This window comes from Phoxinus phoxinus (assembly GCF_949152265.1).
Source record: "Phoxinus phoxinus genome assembly, chromosome: 22".
Classification (NCBI taxonomy): domain Eukaryota; kingdom Metazoa; phylum Chordata; class Actinopteri; order Cypriniformes; family Leuciscidae; genus Phoxinus; species Phoxinus phoxinus.
The window spans coordinates 12,121,748-12,140,059 of NC_136897.1; the positions used below are offsets into that span (position 1 = coordinate 12,121,748).

The 18,312-nt window shown below is 36.4% G+C and overlaps 2 protein-coding genes across 3 annotated transcripts in view; one reads left to right on the forward strand and one right to left on the reverse strand.

Moving 5' to 3' along the window:
* The window catches only part of rtel1 (regulator of telomere elongation helicase 1), a 16,220-nt gene extending 13,185 nt beyond the window's left edge, over positions 1-3,035 (reverse strand). Inside the window, exons 1-7 of the mRNA XM_079596776.1 lie at positions 2,676-3,035; positions 2,094-2,292; positions 1,798-1,891; positions 1,085-1,166; positions 921-981; positions 712-787; positions 472-556 (exon numbers count right to left, since the gene is read on the reverse strand). Coding sequence (XP_079452902.1) covers positions 472-556; positions 712-787; positions 921-981; positions 1,085-1,166; positions 1,798-1,891; positions 2,094-2,292; positions 2,676-2,777 — 699 coding nt within the window. The 5' untranslated portion in view covers positions 2,778-3,035. The remainder of the gene's footprint in view (positions 1-471; positions 557-711; positions 788-920; positions 982-1,084; positions 1,167-1,797; positions 1,892-2,093; positions 2,293-2,675) is intronic.
* txlng (taxilin gamma) lies at positions 2,409-18,308 on the forward strand. Of its 2 annotated transcripts, XM_079596778.1 has the most exons (10): positions 2,409-2,427; positions 4,167-4,231; positions 5,363-5,600; positions 5,747-5,838; positions 6,580-6,750; positions 9,029-9,223; positions 10,526-10,645; positions 11,951-12,118; positions 12,621-12,716; positions 15,575-18,308. In XM_079596778.1, the coding sequence occupies exons 2-10, from the start codon at positions 4,181-4,183 to the stop codon at positions 15,881-15,883; spliced, it is 1,440 nt and encodes a 479-aa protein (XP_079452904.1). In that variant the 5' UTR covers positions 2,409-2,427; positions 4,167-4,180; the 3' UTR covers positions 15,884-18,308. The 2 variants fall into 2 exon arrangements, with proteins under 2 accessions (XP_079452904.1, XP_079452903.1); XM_079596777.1 differs by lacking the exons at positions 2,409-2,427; positions 4,167-4,231 and adding an exon at positions 4,239-4,509.
* The last annotated feature ends 4 nt before the right edge of the window (positions 18,309-18,312 follow it).

Here is an 18,312-nt window from a genome sequence, read left to right on the forward strand (position 1 = left end):
AATAAATTAATTTATTTTTAAATAAAGACTTACATTTAGCGAGTGACAACAAATAATTTAAAAAATGTTACAAAAATGTATATTTTAAATAAATGCCGGTTTTTTTTAACTTTCTACTTCATCAAAGAAATGTATCGCACTTTCCACAGAAATATTAGACAGGACAACTGTTTTCAACATTGATAATAATAAGAAATGTTTGTTGATCATCAAATCAGCATATTAGAATGATTTCTGAAGGATCATGTGACACTGAAGACTGGAGTAATGATGCTGAAAATTTATTTAAAATATATAAAAATAGAAAACTGTATTTTAAACTGTAATAATATTTCACAATATTATTGTTTTTTTATTATATTTTCAAATCAAATAAATGCAGCCTTGGTGAGCATTAGAGAGCTTTCAAAAACGGTAAAAACATTTTGAACAATGGTGTATCTAATGAGATGGATAAGGTAAATGTCTCACCTTTGGGTCAAGCAGGTAGTTATAAGGCATGAAGATGACATCAGCGTGTTGTTTGATTGAGCGGGACAGGTAGTACGGACATACTCTATGGGAACGAACAGCCTGAGCAATGTCACCATTTACAAACACTCAAAGAAAAGATTCCCAATGGAATCATGTCAGGCGATGCATCACGAGTACGAAGAAAAACAGTATTTCTTTCAGAATTCAGTGCCATTGAAACAACGTGCAGAGCCTCACCTTTGCTTTTTGCCTGTTTTTACAAGATCCTCCACATCCAGGATAGAATTCATGATTTCTTTGTCAGTGCTTTTCTCTTTAAATACCAAAACAAATAGTCAGCAAGTTCTCGTAGAGTAGCACATTAACTAAAACCATTATAATTGAAACTCTTATTTGTAATAAAGTTTCAAATCTCTATTGACAGGTCACCAATGTTAGTCTCATACCATCAACATTGTTGTAGAAGACACAGGAGCGGGACGACACTTTTGCTCTGCACATGTGGACCTTGAAATAAACCATAATGCCTCCATTAATATGGTGTTGAGATACAGCGCTGGTATTTCAAGCGTCAGTTGTGTCACACATACTGAGGTACTGATCATCATACCTTAATGTGGTTACTCTCTTGACGCATCACTTCCTGGTTTATGCAGAGCTGTTCTCTAGATCCCAAAACACAAATTTTTGGCCTATAATAAAGAACAATACTATATGTTAGTAAAAAACAAAAAACAAAGTACACTCCTTTTTTGTTTATTATTACTTTTAATTAGCAAGGATGCATTAAAAAAATTTTTTTTTAAATGACAGTCAAGAGAGAATTTCATTCCAATAAATGCCGTTCTTTTGAACTTTCTATTCATAAAAAAAGATAACAAATTCCATAAAAATAAAAACATTATTTAACATTAATAATTAAAAAAGAAATGCAAATCAGCATATCAGAATGATTTCTTCTTTTGTGATCAATTGTTTTTTATTGGTTTTACAAAAAATTATAATTTATGAATGCAGATAACATAATAATGATTTATGAAGGATATATTAAAATAGAAAAAAGTTATTTTAAATTGTAATAAAAGTTCCCAATATTACCGTTTTAACTCTATTTTTGATCAAATAAATGCACGGTGAACATTAGAGACTTCTTTTAAAAACATTTTTAAGATGTTCAAACGGTAGCATACTGTATGCATTACCTATAGAATATGCTGAAAAACATTTTGGTAGGATGTAATCATGTTTTCATATTCTCAATGATCATGAATGGCTGACTGTACAAAATCCCTTAAATGTGTGATGTTGACTCGGATAGCTGACCTGTATGATGTGTTCTTGAGCTCATTTATGACCTGTGTTAGTTGGGAGTGGGTTCTGGAAGCATATATGATCTTGGGGATGTCCGTGTAATAAGCTAGAAGCAAAAAAAAAAAAAACGGAAAAGGCAAAAATCATGATTTTGTTTACTTGTGTTTTGAAATATAATTCTAATGGCTGCCCAGAATGTCAACTGTCAATATGATTTGGCTTATAATTCATACAACAATGCAGCCTTGGAAAACACAAGAAATGTATGATATTGAAAATAAATCAAATCAATAAATGAAGGACACTACTTGGAGTGTCTCCGTCGGTGGCTGCTGTTCCCCACGATGACATTGGTCTGTCAGGGAAGAGCTCCGCGCCGCCCATTTTCTCTGCTATCTTTCGGGCAGAGATTGTGTCTTTAAAGTGCTCTCTCCAGCCCAGCGCCGAACACAGCAGACAGAGCGTTTTACCAGTGCCAGTGGGACTCTCAAGAACACCATTGACTTTCTGAAAGGGTACAAGTGCATGTCATTCTTATTAACAGGAAATGAAAAGAACAATGTGACCTTACAGGAAGACTTTAACATCTTTATTGTATTAGATTAAAGCGCCACAGCCTTCATGTTATACATGAATCAAAGGGTAAGTAAAACAAAAATGTCATTCTACCTTCAGTAAAATGTCATTCTGCCATTGCATTTTACCTCTAATGGAAAAAGTGATTGAACTTACAGAAAGTGGCAGACTTTTGCCTGTTGACTATAATCTTTAAAGCCCCTGAAACTTTCAAAGTAGTTGGCAAATTAAATCAAAGGGTGTTTCAAATACTATAAAGAAGAAATATCGCCGCAGTACATGCAAGGGTTGTGTATGGTGACTGGGTTTCTCACTTTCTGCAGGCACTCGATGACTTTGTTCATGTAGTCCTCCTGGCACGGGTACGGAGTGAAGGGAAAGTCCACAGTGACTCCTCTCAGCTTAATATGAGGCATTTTCAACCAAAACACAATGATCACATTTGCAGAGACTATAAGTCACCCACTCTTAAGTCTAACCCCAGAGACAACCACAAGCTCTTAACAAAACTCGAAGAAATAATGAATCATTCTGGTCGGCACTTTTTACAAATAATACAACGATGTTAAATGCACTAAAATATGACATCTAAGCCAAGTGACAACTCCAGTAGCGCGCCATTTGTTTATCTCTTCTTCTTTTCCGCTATACATGTAAACTACTGCCGGGAGTGTGATTCTGCCACCTATAGGCCTCGCTAGAGAAGTGCAGCCGGTAACGCACAACAGCAGGTCATGTCGCAGCATACAACAAAACATTTGCTTTTCTGTTGCTGAGTTGCTTACCTGCCTTCTCGCAAATTCAGAATAAATTCGAGAACTTACAATTTTACAATTATAACTTAATAAAATCTTAATTTAAATAAAATTGCAATATCACTGTAATTAACTAATTAACTGTGTGCTGCATTTACACTGTGTTTACGAAACCCCATTTGTCACACGGGTTTCTCATATAACAACTGAAATTAAGGAAATTATTATTATGAAATAATATAAAGGTATCTAAAAATATGGCCATAAAAATACGACCTGTACAAAACAACATGGTCTATGGCTCAACTTGCCCCATACATGATATGTTAGGTAAGTTGAGTCAAGTCAAAAGCATTCTAGTAAAAGAAAGACTGAACAATTCACTTTGACAGGGAAAACATTGCGATATAAAAGTTGTAAAAATACATTAACAAGTATATCATTTTCCATTCAAATCCCTTTTTGCATTTTTTTTTGTGTGTGTTCTTGTTTAACCAACATTGAGAGGACCAAATGTCCCCACAAAGATAGTAAAATTAAACATTTGAGATGCAGAACGTTTTCTGTGATGGATAGGTTAGGGTTAGTGTAAGTGTAGTGTAGTGTAAAAAAACTGATTGTTTCATCCTTACATTTGGATTTATCTATAATGCCCCATTTATAGTATACTGCAGCCCAAATAAAAGCAACTTATTGCTATTTATATTTATATAATTAAGTTAGTATCAGAGCTCCATGGGAATGAAAAAAAGTGTCTTTAATTTTGAAAGTTTAATCCACAGTTAATAATAAGATGCCTATCTACAGTTAAGTTACTGTATGTGAATTGTGATTATGATAGGATACATGAGAAATGTACGTGTGTGAGTTCAGGTGTGCGATACGCACTTTTAAAGCATGTCAAAATAAAATAACGAAATGAAATAATAGCAAAATTAATGAATGGTTTGAATTTTTTAAATAAAGCTTTTTGTATATATAATAAATATGTTTGACTTGATTTTTACTTGTGTTCATCCAGTCTGAGTTGCCTTTATTTTCACTTCTCAGTATTTCGTCACAACATGGCGACGCACTCAGATGCCAGGCTCGAATTAAATACTGAAAACACACAGGTACTGTACCTCAACCTGCTCGCTGTTGAACATTTATTTCAGATATAACATCATTAACATGTCTAACGCTATGAAAGATTTGCTATACGCACAGGAAGGGAACCTGTCGCCATAAATGTGTGTTATTTACGAAGGAAGTAGCTTTAGCCCGCTAACCAGCAGACAAGCCAACTTAAAAAAGCACTTTCAACTTAACGTTACGCTATCAAAATATCAAGGCTAACCTTTGCGATTTACAATAGCGACGTTTTACTTTTAGCGCTGACATAAGAGTGACGGTATGGATTTTTTATTTTGAATCCGTGATAATAAGATAATAAATGTGTTGAATGCACGCGCATGTGTGTGTTTAACAGGGTAACGTTAAATGTGGAGTTCGCGAGTTAGCCTGAGGTTTACAGCTTTACTGATTTCACGACAGTATTATTTTTGGTGTTAATATTTTATCTGAGCTTTAATATCCTTAATAAATAGATATTTTAAACTCTTAACCCAGGAAAATGTATGAATATGAGGCTCGTTTGCCACTCATTTAGAGGTTTGGCTTTCCATAAGACATGATAATTAATTATCTGTCTAATTAAACAAGACTGCTAGCATATGTTAGGAGAGCTACGTATGCTTGAATTGTAATAATTTCGTATTCATAAATTTGTGGTGTATAATGTAATGGTCAGTGTTGTTGACGCATTTTCTGTTCCACAGATTATTTGGCACGTGCTTTGAATAAATGCCTCAGTGGTCTCATTTGTTCATGTCTTAACCCGTTCCCTCGAATTTAGCTTGTTCTGGTTATAATATAACTTTCTGGCTGTGGCTCAAAGTCAAACCCTTGTCAGGTGTGTGAGAGATGCTGCCTATGTAGGGAGCTCACTGGGAGTTAAGACAGCCAGATTCGCGTGTGGCTGCTTTCTGTGTGCAGCACGTGTTCATTTCTGTTACTGTATACTGAGCACTTGGCTCTGTTTGCAATAAAAATCTTGGTTAGTGTACTAGATCAGGCATCTTTGTATTGGATGCGCAATATGTCACTTAAAATCAACTTAAATGCAGCGAGTCAGGGGTTAATGCCCTTGTTAGCTCGGTTAACTTAAATTAATCTCAAAAGTTTTTTTGCATTTACACCATCAGGGCACTGAAGTCATGGAGGAAATCATCGGGGTCTGCGGTTTAGAGGCCAGGGGACTCGTTGAAGGGAGCAGTTCACCTCTGGATGTGGAGACTCCATCCCAGAATAACATTGATGATTTTGTGGGGCTGGTGAGCAGTGAGGAGGAAAGAGGGGTGACGCCAGGAAGGGAAGACAGCAACCCTGACCCCCTCGAGTTGGACCCTAACGCTGAGAAAACCAAGAACCAAAAATCCTTCGGTTAGTATTCATCATTAAAGGAATGTTTCAGGTTTAATGCAATAAATAAACAGGGCTCCAAATAACTTTTAAGCAGTGGATTTTTTAAAAGATGTGATAGGATGACACTGGTTATTCTATGCATTTTTCTTCCCTTGTTGTCATAGGCAAAGAGGTTTTGTTGCTGATGCAGGCGCTTCATACTTTAGCCACCCCAGAAGAGAAACTTGCTGCCCTTTGTAAGAAATATGCAGACCTGGTATGTATTTGGGGTTAGATAAATGATATTGCACAACAATAGACATATTTCATAATTAATGTCTTTACAGAGAGGGTTCACTCAGAAAACTAAATTTGCAATCCAAACACGCATTATTTATTTTCTTCCTTCATTGAAGACAAAAGGAGATATTCAAAAGAAGATTTTTTTTACACAAAGTATTAAACAATTCATGCAGTATGAAATAGTAACAGTGACGTGCTGAAATGCATTGTTTTAGTGAAACAAAATGTAAATTTTTATTTAGCTGAAAGCTGAAAATAAAGTTTTAGTAATTAAATTTGGTTGTGTAATTACATTTACATTTATGGATTTGGCAGATGATTTTATCCAAAGTGACTTACATTTAAGGTATACATTTTTTTTAATCAGTTCATGCATTCCCTGGGAATCGACCCCATGACCTTGGCATTGCTAGCACCATGCTTTACTGTTTGAGCTAGAGGAGTCTTTTAATTGATTCTGGTATAGTGTTCAGGATATCGTGTTCTCTGGTGATAAATTTTTTATTTTTTTTGGCAGTGAGCTGCCTCAATATTTTAGCCAACCAATACCTAAGCATTATTTTTGGTCCACATTGCTGACATGTTTTGCTACTTTAGCTTTTCCTCATTCTGTGCATGAAATAGACGTCGAAACAGTCAATACATTTCGGCTGAATATTTTGGGTTGCTGAAATTTCAGTGCATTACTAAATACTAATGTGTCTTCCTGGGACAGCTGGAGGAGAGTCGCAGCATGCAAAAACAGGTGAAGGTGTTGCAGAAGAAGCAGAACCAGGTGCTGAAGGAGAAGATCCACCTGCAGAGCGAACACAGCAAGGCTGTCCTGGCACGGAGCAAACTTGAGTCTCTTTGCAGGGAGCTTCAGCGCCATAACAAGACCCTGAAGGTAGAGCCACCAGAAGTCATGCACATTTGATTTAAAGATTCATGTTGGCCGGGACACACCAAGCCGACGGTCAGCGAGCGTCTGTCGAGCTAGTTTTTGCGGTGTGTTTCACACGTCCGCTCTTGTCGGGCTCAATTCGGCTCTGTTTTCCTGATTCAGCATGTTGAATCTGCGTTGGGGCCATTGGTGAGAGTGGGAACTCTGATTGGATATTCAGTTTAGCGAACGAGTCGGTGCACGAGAATTAAAGGGTAACTAAACCCCTGGTCAGAGCCTAACTCCACCCACTGGCAATATTTGAAAAACGCTGGAAAAATGGGTAGAGCCCAGTGGAGACGGGGATGAACCGAGGGCAAAAAAATTAATAAACGGAGTTATCGTTTACAATCACAGTCTTATATTCAGTAATTTTAGAGACTTTTAAATGTTTATAAATAATATTAGTGACACGAATGTTCTCACAAAGCAAAGAATCTGCAGCTCATGCTAGGGGTGAGGTTAGTGAACCGTTGGCAGAGCCAGCATACGTCACACGGCACCACAACTTCCAATAGGAAAATTCAACTGCAGTAGCCACCGTTCAACCTAAAGAGGGCAGCACTCAGAAGTTTTTACACCATATATTGTAGAATTAAAACACTTTATACCCTAATGTCAAAACATTTACTAGAATCAATGAACAGCAGCACTAATAAAGCCCCAGTCTTACAGATCATTAACTAAAAAAAGTTGTTTCAGGGTTAAGTTAACCTTTAAAGGCCCACTGCAATGCCTTGGAACGCGCAGTTTTGTATGATGCATTGACGTAATTTCCACTGAAACAGGAAGCTAAGGCGGGACATATTGAATGGCTCCTCCCCCTTTTCAAATAGCCAATAGCGTTTAGGTCACCTCACAGTTGCAAGTTGTACTTGACAGCACCATGGAAGAGAATCCGAGCGCTGATCATGCGTTGGATTCAATAGTAGAGGTGTGAATAAATTTGCTTGATTTCTTTCAAAGATCACTTTGGCCAGGTGGTATTTATAGGATAGGGGGCGGGATGCTTTAGATTCTAGAGAGCGTTTGATTGGATAGAAGATGTGATGAGAAGCTGAAGTCCACGGCGATGTCATAAAAATACGTGATCCATTTTAGCGGAAGTGTGAGACTGTAAGTTTTGAATGCTTATATCTCCTAAATGTGAATTTTGTCATTGTTTTGGAACACACCAGCTTATTCATAACCTTAAGCAGAACATATTTAACTACAAGCTAAAAAAATGACATTTTGATTTCAGGGGTCCTATAAAGCGAAAGAGAGCAAGTCAGTCAAGAACGCACAGACAGAAGGCTGATCTATTGTACCCGAGCATTCCAATACGTAAATATTTCCATGACAACATGAGCTGCTTAAAATGAAGAAAGTTATCAATATAACTGATATTCAAAATGGTAAACAAGCACTCCTTTGTTTACGTATATCATCTCGTATATCCTTGTTTCGGTTTCTCCGTTTGAAGGGGAAATATAGACTGTATTGATACCTGCTGATATAGACGCGGAGGCTCGGAAAGCAAGTGCTAGTTTCCAGTTGGCTGTAGTCTGTGCTGTGTGTTCAAGCGCAGCTTTTTGGTCCAGATGCAGCCGACACAAGGCGACAACACCATCAAAAAATTTTTTTTTAAATTGCAGCAGGGGTTCAATCTTCAGCTGGCTGGTAGGAGCTGCCAGTCTGATTCTGGCATGTCACGTGACCTGTCGGTGGCTGGCTAGTTGTCTGACAGTCTGCCTTTGGCAAGTTTCAGAAACCATTGATTTTTGGCAGTTTTTGTGTTTTGTTCCTCCCTCTCTAGATCTGTTGATATGATTAAATGTTCTTTTGCATGATTGGCATTTTCAAGAATTGTATCCCAATTAAGCCAGTCAAATAGCCGTGATCAGACTGGTTGCTTACTGACGCTCAATCCAGCCAGCCGCGGCTGAACTGCGAGTATAACGCGTTGCCTGACACTCTCGCTGTTAGGAAATACATTGTTTTCTTTTTATGAATGTAATCTCATGAATCTATTATTTAGTATGATTGATGTTTTGGGGCCAGTTATCCCAATTAAACCAGTCAAATGGACATGATCAGACTGGCAGCTGCCCGCCAGCCACTGACAGGTCACGTGACATGCCAGTGGCAGCTCCTCCCAGCCAGCTGAAGATTGAACCCCCACTCTGAAATTGCTAGTTCTTTGAAGTCGGCTTGGTGTTTCCCAGGCGTAAGTTTAACCAGATTACCATTGTGATGACAGGAGGAGAACGCTCAGCGGTTCAGGGAGTACGAGGAGCGGCGCAAGGAGGCAACGCTGCACTTCCAGATGACGCTCAATGAGATTGAGGCCCAGATGGAGCAGCACAACTTACATAACAGCAAACTGCGGCAGGAGAACATGGAGCTGGCCGAGAAACTCAAGAAGCTCATTGAGCAGTACGAGCTCCGGGAGGAGGTGAGGCAACATCTGTCAAATATGCAAAATGCCTGTTATGCTCTGGTTAAGTCCTCAGAGAATTATGAGGTGCAGAGGTTTCATTTGTTCTGTACTCTGTAAATGTTGAGGTGTTTTTTTATTCATATTGCTTCTGAGATATGACATTTTAGTAGTCATGGCTGGTTTGGTTGGTGGACAATGTGACAGCCAAGAATATTTGCTGCGGTTTCATTTCATGGTTTTACATTATATTTGCTTGATTCTAAACGTGTTCCTCAGACATGCAGTGTCCTCAGAGATGTTTTGTATGTTGAGCTCGTTCCAAATGTGCAACCTCAAATGAAATCACAAGGCAGCATTTATTTGATCAAAAGTACAGTAAAAAAAATAATATTGTAATTATAATAAGAAAATCAATATATTAGAAGGATTTCTGAAGGATCATGTGGCACTGAAGACTGGAGTAATGATGCTGAAAATTCAACTTTGCTGTCACAGGAATAAATGTAATTTTAAAGTGTATTAAAATAAAAAAAGTTATTTTAAATTCTAATAATATATTTATCACAATTTTACACAGCAGCTTTAAGAAATATTGATCATTCCTAACTTTGAACAGGTAATGCATATGATCACTCTACCAGGCTTTAATGTGGATTCAGAAACTTGAGTTTATCACAAATAAAAAGAATATTTGAATTCAAAGAAAATTGGTCATGGTGTTTCAGGCGTTGAGTAACAGCTGAGCAGATTTTTTTTTTAAAAGGGGACCTGTTATGCAAAATTCGAATCAATTGACCATCAGCAGGCGCCCTGTAGAGTTTAGTTACTGAATTAGATATTTGCACTACGATTCAGTTTATGATTACAGTAAATAAAAAAATATAGATGCAAGCAGCAATTAACAGGGTTCAAGCGTTTTAAGCACATGCAAAAAAAAGTATAACGTTTTATCTAGCAAGCCTGTAACCACCTACATTATAGATGGAAAAGACCATTTACAGCAAATACAGGCAGTTCATGAAGGAAATATGTTTTTTAACAGTTATAGTGCCACTTATGGTCCTATCTCATTTGCTATAGTATTTCGCACTTGAACCCCTAAAAATCCCTACAAAAACAATAATTTCAGCGCATTGCGTTTGAAACCCTAATTATATGACAACAAATTCAAGTTTGCAGTATCGTGCAGCATAATTTACTGTTTTTCTATAGATAAAATATCTAGAAATGGAATAGCACTGGAATCCTTGCATATCTTTTGAAGATTTTTTTGATGTTTTGAAGAATAATGTGAATGTGACATTTGTCTTTACCCAGCACATCGACAAGGTGTTCAAACACAAGGAACTGCAACAGCAGCTGGTGGATGCTAAACTCCAGCGGACGGCTGAACTGATGCGAGAGGTGGAGGAGAAACAGCAGAGGGAAAGAGAGTTTGTGAGTATCCTTGTAATAATCCTAATCCTGTTTTTGAGCTAGGCTTAAAGGAGAACTCCGGTCAATTTTAACATTGAGCTCATTTTTTTGTACATTTGGAGTGCTGTCAATACAGAGAACAACGACAAAAATCGGTGTTGCCTACACCGTGTTATCCTCTTTTTAAAATTTGCACCCTGTTGACTTCAATGGGGCAAGTTGTTTTAAACCTGCTTTTAGCCTCTTAACATCCTTAATGTTTCATTACAAGTGCCCAGCCATGTTAGATGATAACTTCAGAGTGAACACGAGTGAATCTGACTGCTGTAGATGTGAAAGATATGAATAAAAATGTTGCTATTTCAGCCAGCGCACATACCTGTATTTACATCCGGTTTTCGGTCGAAGTCCAAAGTAGTCGATTGTCGAGTTCACGCGCGTGATCACGCGCATAGGTTTAGTTACCTATGATCACGCGCGTGAACTCGACAATCGACTACTTTGGACTTCGACCGAAAACCGGATGTAAATACAGGTATGTGCGCTGGCTGAAATGAGTTTTCTTCCTTCCTTTTCTTTCTTTTTTGCACTTGAATGGGCAAATACACACAACACTGTCAAAATATTCCCGTAACAGTCAGTTATGTCTTGAGTGAACAACATAAACAGTTGATAAAGAAAACGCATGTGTAACAGTATTCTATATTGGATCCATGCTGCTCTTAAAGCGACAGCAGCCTCAAATTCCTGCTGCCGTCTCTATAACAACGTTAATCAAACAACAAAAGATAAAGACTGTATTCGCTCGCTGTTCTTGACTGAATCACTTTTATAACTATATTTGTAATGTACATTTCATTTATAAAATGCAGTGTTGTTTTACATTTGAAAACAGTTTCTGTACCTGAATACCTGCAAATCTTAAAACATTGTTTATTTTAAGTGTTTGTTCAGTTATATTTATTTGTTCTTTTTATAATGCTTGAAATTTATGTTAGTTAGGCTAGTTGTTTTTGCTATGATATTTTTAAACCGTAGGCCAAAGTTCCTTGTGGAAGTGTTCTTTAGACTTCTTTTTTAGATTTCTAGACTTAGATTTTTGTTCATGGTATTGCAATAAGACTTAGAATAAATCTGAATGATGTTTTCTTTTCTTATTTTTTTTTTACTTTATTGTAATTGAAATTGGGTATATATAAGAATTGGGATCAATAAACAGAATTGGAATCGTTAAAATTCAAGCGATACACAACCCTACTAATCACTCTTGACTCCAGGAAAATTGTCATCATAATGCTGATTGGTCGATCTATATTCTCTGTTCAGCTTCTGAAGGATGCGACTGAGTCGAGACATAAATGTGAGCTGATGAAGGAGCAGGAGCATCAGTTAAAGCAGCAGCTCACTCTGTACATGGACAAGTTTGAGGAGTTTCAGACCACCCTGGCTAAAAGTAACGAGGTCTTCACTACCTTCCGACAGGAGATGGAGAAAGTGAGTGTGCAGGAAGGGTGAAGTCTTGTGCTCACCAAGGCTGCATTTATTTGATAAAAAAATACAGTAAAAACAGTAATATTGTCAAATAATAATACAACTTAAAACAACTCTTTTCTATTTCTAATATATTTTAAAATTTGTATTTATTTCTGTGATGCAAAGCAGAATTTTTAGCATTTTTTTTACGCCAGGCTTCAGTGTCACATGATGTTTTAGAAATCTTTCTAATATGATGATTTGTTGCTCAAGAAACATTTCTTATTATCAGTGTTGAAAACAGTTGAGCTACTTAAACTTTATTTTGTGAAAACTGGTACATTTCATTTGTTTCTACATTTTCACATTCACATTATTCAAACGTAAAGCTTTCGGACAATGAAGTGATTAGGTCTTATTGTTTAAAAGACAATCAAAGAAAAGCTTGAAGAATATGATGTTATAATGATCTGTATGGAAAGGCATGTTTTGCATAACAATTTTATTTTCTGTGACTGATCAGATGACAAAGAAGATCAAGAAGCTTGAGAAGGAGACCACGCTATGGAGGACCAAATGGGAGACTAACAACCAGACTCTACTGCAGATGGCAGAAGAGGTGAGAGGAATAATAGAGCTGTTGTGTTTTTTAAACACACAACATATACTAAAGGTTTGTGTTCAGGGAAGGAGTCGGCGGGAACCGGCCGATTATTAAAGTTAAACATAACTTTAATAATAAAATAAACACAAAACTAAAGTAAAGCAGCAGCTGCAGCTCCTCATGGACCACTGCAGCATTTACTAAAATAAAGCACCAACATAAAGTCCAGGCCTGGTCCTCTCTCCTCCTTCACTGTCGTCACTCCTTCTTTTATCCTTCCGGAACTCCTCCATGGGACTCGAGACCGGTGTGTTGCGCAGGTGACGATCCTTAGCACTCGCGCGACCGACCTTGCTCCATTCCCACTGCTCTTGGCCCAGCCATGCTTGCAACAAAGTTGTAGAACAAAATGTACATTTACAGTACAGTACATAAAAGTGAAGAAACATTTACAAGTAATTTTAATTACAGACTTAATTGAAAACTTGAACTGATGGCACAAAAATGCATATTCTCTTCCTGGTTTTAGGACGACAAAGCGAACAACTATAGTATACACAATGTCTTGACCACTCTCTTATTACCGTAATAAGAGACACACACACACACACACACACATATATATTATATATATCTGTAGTAGCATACATTATTCATTATTTTAAATAATGAATTGCCTTTTTTTAAAACTGGAGATAAACATATTTTTAATAACTATAGACCAGTATCTCTCCTACCTCAATTTTCTAAAGTGTTGGAAAAATTCTTTGTTAATAAATTAGATAACTTTATTGAAAAACATGAATTATTAAATGAAAATCAGTACGGATTTAGGTCAAATAGGTCTACAGGCTTGGCTATCGCGAAAATTATTGAAGACATAACAACCGCAATAGACAGAAATAAATACACAATAGGAGTGTTCATTGATTTGAAGAAGGCATTTGACACTATAGATCATCAAATTCTTATTTCTAAATTATATACTTATGGAATTAGAGGAGTTGTACTGGACTGGTTAACCAGCTATTTACAATAACGACAACAATATGTTGAGTTTGACGGTCATAGGTCAGAATGTATGAATATTGAATGTGGACTTCCACAAGGCTCAATTTTAGGACCCAAACTTTTTATTTTATATATAAATGAGATTTGTGAGGTTTCAAAAAAATTACACTACGTATTATTTGCAGACGATACAAATTTATACAGTTCAGGAAATAACTTTAGCTAATAATATTGAAGATGAAATGGTTAAACTAAAATTGTGGTTTGATGTAAATAAATTATCTTTAAATTTGAATAAGACAAAGTTTATGATATTCAGCCAATAAAAGAAAGGAGGAAGTCAGCTTATCTATAAATAATGTAAATATTGAGAAGGTGTCTGAAATTAGATTTTTAGGAGTCACCTTAGATGAAAAATTGACGTGGAAAAGTCATATATTGCATGTAAAAAATAAGATGGCAAAAAGCCTATTTATTTTGAATAAGGTTAAATACAGTTTACCGTATAATACAATGAAAATGTTATATTGTTCAATGATTTTGCCTTATTTAAACTATTGTGTAGAAATATGGGGAAATACATATCATAGTAACACTATGCCTTTATTTATGTTGCAGAAAAGAGCCATTCGCATTATTTTCAAAGCAGGATATAGAGACCACACAAATCCACTCTTTATTAGGTCAGGATTATTAAAATTCAAAGACATTGTAGAATTACAAACTTTATTAGTGATGTTTAAAGCTAAAAGCAAAGCTCTTCCACATGACTTACAAAAGTTATTTGTTTTTACTTCTGAAGATGGAAATCACAGACGGCCGTATGACTTTAAACATCTAATAGCACGAACAAACCTGAAACAAATGTGTTGGTCTGTTGCTGGAGTAAAAGCATGGAATCTTCTAAGGAAAGATTTAAAAAGTTGTAAAAATATTTTGGAATTTAAAAAGAGTTATAAAAAGAAACACCTTGAATTATATCAAACTGAATTGTGATTTGGACTGTATGAGGTCAATGTAAAAAGTTTAAACAAATATCAGATATGTTGGATATTGGGTGATGGTGGAGGGAACAATGCTAATGACATCTACTATTTATGTTAATATTTATGGTGATGCTACTGTCATCTACTACTTATGTTAATACATTTTGGGTGATGGTGGAGGGAACAATGTTAATGCCATCTACTATTTATGTCTATAAAGGGGGCAGATAAATATAAGAATATTATTCTTCCATCTGCTCCTTTCTGATCATGGAAATGCAAAGAAAAAAAATGTAAGTGAATTGTATGTGATTAGTACAAACAATGCATTTTCATGAAAAGACTAAAAGAGAAATGAATTATTAGCGTAATAGTTTAGTATGGTGTACACCTCAGATTTTGTGACATATAGGACTTTGTCCCAACAAAATCTGGACTGTACATGCTCCCTAAACTTTATTAATAATTAATGTGTACTAAAATTGTTCATTTGTATACAGTATGTCTTTAACAAGAGAATGGTCAAGACAATGGTCAAGTTCAGTTGATATTATGTATATATACTACTGTTCAAACGTCTGGGATTTTTTTAAAGACTATGGTGTCGCATGATCCTTCAGAAATCATTCTAAAATGCTGATTTGATGATCAAGAAACATTATCTTATTTTTATCAATGTTGAAAACAGTTGTGCTGATTAATGCTGATTAAACAATTTTTTTTCCCCCAGGATTTTTTGATAAATAGAAAGTTCAAAAGAGCAGCGTTTATCTGTAATGAATGAATTGATTTGATCTTTTGCAACATTATAAATGTTTACGGTCCCTTTTGATCAATTGAATGTGCGCTTGCTGATTACTTTCATTTGTCTCGTAGAAAACAGTGCGGGACAAGAATTACAAGGCCCTCCAAGGCAAACTGGATCGTCTGGAGAAGCTTTGCAGGGCCCTGCAGAGAGAACGCAACGACCTGAACCAGAAACTCCTGGCCCTTCAGGGCCCGGCGAAAGATCCTGAGGAAGAAGGTACAGGGCCTCCTGATCCCCAGCCACAGGTGCTCTCCAACCCAGAGATGGAGAGAGAGGTGGAGGGAGAGATGGAGGGTTTGGTGCCTGAAACAGAGAAACTTGGGCTTCAGCCTGAGGAATCAGACACCACCTCATCCAGACAACTCATTGACGACTGAGCCTGGCCTTCTGGTGCCCTTTCTTTTCTTTTTCTTTTCTTTGAGGAGGTATATATTTTTGTCTAACAATTATTATCTTAAAATTTGTGAGAAGCAGGACATTAGTGAAGACGCTGACTGCTCTATACGTTGGTAATCGAGCACTTTTTACTCCCTGTTTTCTATCACATTGTATTTTCGTAGGAAATGGTCATGTGGTCCAAGACGGCCGCCATGCAGCTTTGTTTCGTATATTTTTCTTTTTTCTCCACCCCGCCTCCCCCCAATCTGTTTCCAGCCCTTTCCTGTTCAGCTGTGCTGTGGTTGCACATCTTTCGTTTCTCTTTAATAAAATGTAGCTCTTCGCTCTGACCTCTAGAATCCTCTGAATAAATCATTTTGGATGCATATAATGTTTAATATTGCTATTTTAAAATAACCGTACATAGTCAACTAGCCAGTCCAGCTCTAGATGACCAGATAACCTTGAGACTGGAGAAACAGGGCATTAATAATAGAGAGATACATTAACCCACACTTACCTTCTCATTGGCACTTTGAGTCGGAGCCAAGACTTGTCCATAAGTCACACTTCTATTGCTTTGACTAAAATGGACATGAAATGGACTTTAAAGGAAGATACATGTCTTCAAATAAGAGAGGGGTCAAGACTTCTCACCGCCTGTGACTGGTTTTCATATGAGAATCTGATTAAGGGCTAGTTTGGCTTTGAAAAAGGCTGCTACATCTCCAACAATTATGTGAAATACTAGGGCAGGGTCAAACAGTCTCACTGAAATGTTGACGGTAGGGACTTTTTTGTTGTATGACAGATGAAGAGAAGCGCATTACCAACAGAAAATGTAAAATGTCACGTGCATTTATATTACATTAAAATTCACTTCAACTTTGCAAACCCATTTATTTAAGAAACAGGGTAGTTTTTATAGAATCAGGGTATCCAAGCCACTTCAAGCCAGTAGGATGTTTTTTTTTGTTTTGTTTTTATTAATTGGTTGATTTTTACATTTCTTCCTTTGCAAAAATCTCTTAATACTTAAGATTTTTCGAATAATGGCATATTGTTTGCTGAAAGGGCAAGATCAGGTGAGAATCTCCTTCCTTTGGTTTGTTTTATTATCCAGATTCTGCTGTTGATTAGTCCTAATAATAGCTTGTTTTAATTGGACTTTTTTTTGTTAAAAGGGTATTTCATCCAAATATCATCATTTATTTGCCCTCATGTCTGTCTAAACCTGAATGACAATTTTTTTCCCCAAAGAGATTTCAAAGATTTTCAACTGTTTTTGTCCATATAATGAAAGTCAATCATATAATAATTGACTTTCATTGTATGGACAGAAGACGAAAATCTAAACCTTTTATGTCAAAGGTTTGGAACAAAATGAGGGTGAGTATATGAGTAATTATTATTATTATTATTTAATTTTTTTGCCTGTCTGAAATGGACAGGTCGCAATTTTTTACTCTAACTTACCGCAAAACTTTCACATTTTAAAAGGGGCCTTGACACATTTGATACTGAATATTCTGAATGTGATTCTCTTTTTTGGACTTTCTAATGAACAACAATAAAATGTCTGTTATTCAATACTTTACATTCAATGCTAAAATGTTCTGAAGAGCATTCTCAATATTGCTAATGTGAAACTTTATGTCGAGAACTGAACTTATGAATGTAGAAGATGCCAATTTCCTGTCTAAACACACAGCCTAAAAGCCCTTTAAGATCCGGGTTGCGTTTCTCAAAAAAATCGTTAGCTAAATTGCCGTAATTTGTGGCAACAGTTCTACGATCTACATATGCGTACGAGGCTTTTGGGAAACGTAGCACTGGTCATTATCACGTCGAGGACACAGGGTCTAGAAACACTTGCCTCTTCAGGTCCATTATAACCTCTGGCTCTGTTCATGTTGATCCTCACCTCACACTGGCCAATACATTCCTCAACACTGAATCCAACAAAACTCACAGCATTTTTATTCAGTGCGCATTGAACGTGATAATCTACTTTTAGTTGAACTAACCACATATGCTGTTTTGTAACCAAATGTAATGGATGAATGCAGTCGCATGAGTTTAGAAGGGCAAGATGTTTTCTGAAAAAATGGGCTGACAGGTTTCAATGTGTTTAACTTGCCAAACTGTAAAGCTCAACAATGGAAAGGTAAATCTTCACCAGCTTCCATCACTTCTGTTTTTGTTCTCTATATAAAAATATTGTATATATATTTTTTTCATTACCTGATCTCAAATTGTGGATAAGAATGTTGTAAGTTTCACCTCAGTCAAATATTTTCTCATCTGCAGAAGTCTGTGAGCTATTATTTTGGGTCATGCTCATCCTAAATTTGTGGAGTTGCTGGTAGTCATTTGTATCGCTACTGCTTTTTTTTTTTTTTTTGGCACTACAGATTCTCAGGTTATG